The 2891-nt window shown below is 37.6% G+C and overlaps 1 protein-coding gene across 1 annotated transcript; it reads right to left on the bottom strand.

The window, feature by feature from the left end:
- Window positions 1-424: 424 nt before the first annotated feature.
- Window positions 425-2218, bottom strand: LOC148192423 (uncharacterized). Its single transcript, XM_088099162.1, has 5 exons — window positions 1782-2218; window positions 1582-1708; window positions 1208-1486; window positions 1017-1121; window positions 425-931 (listed from the first exon to the last, which is right to left on the bottom strand). The coding sequence occupies exons 1-5, from the start codon at window positions 2216-2218 to the stop codon at window positions 425-427; spliced, it is 1455 nt and encodes a 484-aa protein (XP_087955288.1).
- Between the last annotated feature and the right edge of the window lie 673 nt (window positions 2219-2891).

The raw sequence follows: 2891 nt of genomic DNA, 5'->3' as shown, positions 1-2891 counted from the left end.
TATAATTTATATACGGAATATCCGTAAATAACTTATATACGGAATATCCGTATATAAATTATATACGGATATTCCGTATATAATTTATATACGGATATTCCGTATATAAGTTATATACGGATATTCCGTATATAAATTACATACAGCTTGACTTGAATAGCAGACCTGGTCATCCAACATCCAAAAAGAGACAATTTACAAGACCTGCCCATACCACACAGACAATTCACAAGACCTGGATATTATATCCATTCACAAATTTGATAAATAAATTAAGTCTTTAAAACCTACAAACATGCATTTCACATTAATCATAACAAGAAAGTTTACATAATTGTTAATCATAATAAGTTCAAATAACATGAAAAAAGTCATTGAGGGAATAAGTGTGAGTCATACACATGTCCTACTTCTAAAAACATAACTAGTAATCTCCATAAACAGTATCATCTTGTGGTTGATCTGTTGTTGGTTGCTGTGGTTGTTGTGGTTGTTGTGGTTGTTGTGGTTGTTGTGGTTGAACATTAGCTTGTGGCTGATTCTGGGATTGAAGAAATTGTTGTGCAATTGCGGCTGCAGGAGGTGGAAGATACTGCATCATGACACCAATAAAGCCTTGCAATTGAGAGTTCATCTGTCGAAGTTGGTCATCATGGGTTGATACTCGTGTGTGGAGGTTAAGAATGTCCTCTGCAATCGGTTGCTGAGAAGAAGATGCCTGTGTCTGTTGTATGTAACTATCGACACAGTCATCTTGAGCACTGACATTTCCAATGCCGTATACGCGTCCCTTGTACCTTCCACCAGCAACATCCAACCAACATTGGTTCCTCAATCTTTCCTCATCTGCAGGGTCTAGGGGAGCACATGTTGAAGCCCCAACGGATGCTGTCTCAGATCTTATTTGAGAAAATCTGGCTTCAAACTCTTCCTGTTAAATGAATACATGATTATCGTTAAATAGATAGACCTAAGAATTATATAACCTAATAAAGAATAAGTTAGTAGAAACTAACATGTGTCCGCCTAGACCTTTCATCGACAAATTCTCCTGTTGATGCTCGAATATGTGTCTGCTGAAATATTTCATCAACATGCACTGACCGACCAAGCTCCTGTGACTGCAAGCAAAGAAGATGTAAGTTGTTAACATCAAATATTTTTAAAGTTTATCCGTATAGAAATGTAAAAATAAATTTATATGTACCAGACGAATTGCATGCTCATGCACGCTAATGGATCCCCCAGTGTGCAAACAACCACCCTTGTCAGATGTCCTGTTCTTTTTGGCCGTTTCACATTTTTGTCTATAAAGTGGCATGTTCCACTTCTCCAAAAGACCATTCCAAACAATATCCCCCATCCAATCAGGTTTTTTTCCTTCTGTTCGAGCTTTTTTAAACATCTCAGATAATCTATGAGATGCTTTTGTGTGGAAATTTTTTTTCACCTTTTCTTCATGGTTAGACCTCCATGAAACCTTTCTCTGTTGACAAAAAAGATGAATATTGGATAAGATAATTGAGGACCTTAACATTTAAAATGAACTGTAGTACATAATGTAAATGAACACAAGTGTACCTTAAAACGCTCAAAGAAAACATCTCTTCGTGTCTGAGGTATTTGTCCCCATGTCACCCATGGCTCATCAAACTGTGCCTTGATGGTGGCTGTGATTGCTTTGGATGCTGTTTTTGTTGGATAAAAGCTATACCAAAATAAAAGTCAAATATTAGAATAATACAGTATATGCTTGGAACATTAAATTGATGTTTTCTTACCCTCCTCCAATAGGTGTAATGATTGGACGATTGTTGGAAACATCTTCAAAGTCATTGGCTGCTGAACTTGAACGTGGAGGGTTATCCCCTATAGGAGATGGTGATGGCATATTTGTGGGAGTTGTTGGGTTAGAACCAACATGGGGGGAGGGTGATCTCCATTGATCAGCAGCAAATTGTTGTGAACTAGGTGTGAAAGGAGGAACTTCCAACGAAGGTGGAATTGGTGGTGGAGTAGGTGTCAAACCAGGAACTTGTAATGGTGGTGGAACAAATCTAGCAGTGGAGGTAGAGGTAGGTGTAGATGGCTGACTACTTGAAGCATTTACGTTATTGAAACGGTTTAACAACTTGACCATATAAGATTTCTTCTTGCCCTTCTCCTTATCTGATTTTGCTGAAGGTGGAATAGGAGGGTCACAACCATCTGATGCCATATTCTTGAACAAAAATCAAATTGTGGGGTCAATTTATTTTTACAATTGAATGGAAAGGAAAAGTAAGAAAAGAACATTTTGTGTTATTATGATATTACCTATTAAATGTGCAGGGAAAATGTATTGAAATTGCAAAACCTATTATTGAAGCCTTGAAAAGGAAAGGTGCTTCTGCTATGGGATTTGTTGGTTTCTATTGGGGTGGTAAGTGGCATATATGGGTTCTAATTATCTCAAGGTTGCTAATTCCTCATATATGGGTTCTCAAACCTTCTTCCTCCAAACATAGCAATTAGAATCCTTAATTTCCACCAAGTGACAACATCTGTTTCTCTCAAAATATTTAAGCAACTAATAGTTAATCCCTTCATAATCAATTTGATCTGCACTTCTAAAGTATTTTGCACTGCTCCAAAGTATGTTTCTGCCCTAGTCATCCATCCCACAGGCTCTTCTCAGTAAAGGACGGCAGTTCCACTATCTTAATAGCCATACATTACTTCTCCACACCTTGGATATTCAAATTCGAGTCCTGGCTTAAAGGATATTTACTTATGATTGCAACTCACATCTTCCACCGTGGTTCTCTTCCCTAACAGCCTTTACATCTCAAAGAGACGGTTCTCTTCCATGTGTCCAATCATCTCATCCATTTGTACCACATCAGCTTGAT

This window comes from Vigna umbellata, chromosome 9, assembly GCF_029865625.1.
Source record: "Vigna umbellata cultivar VRB3 chromosome 9, Vumbellata_1.0, whole genome shotgun sequence".
Lineage (NCBI taxonomy): Eukaryota > Viridiplantae > Streptophyta > Magnoliopsida > Fabales > Fabaceae > Vigna > Vigna umbellata.
Note: the sequence above shows the minus strand (reverse complement) of the source record. Positions and strands in the feature narration are given on the sequence as shown.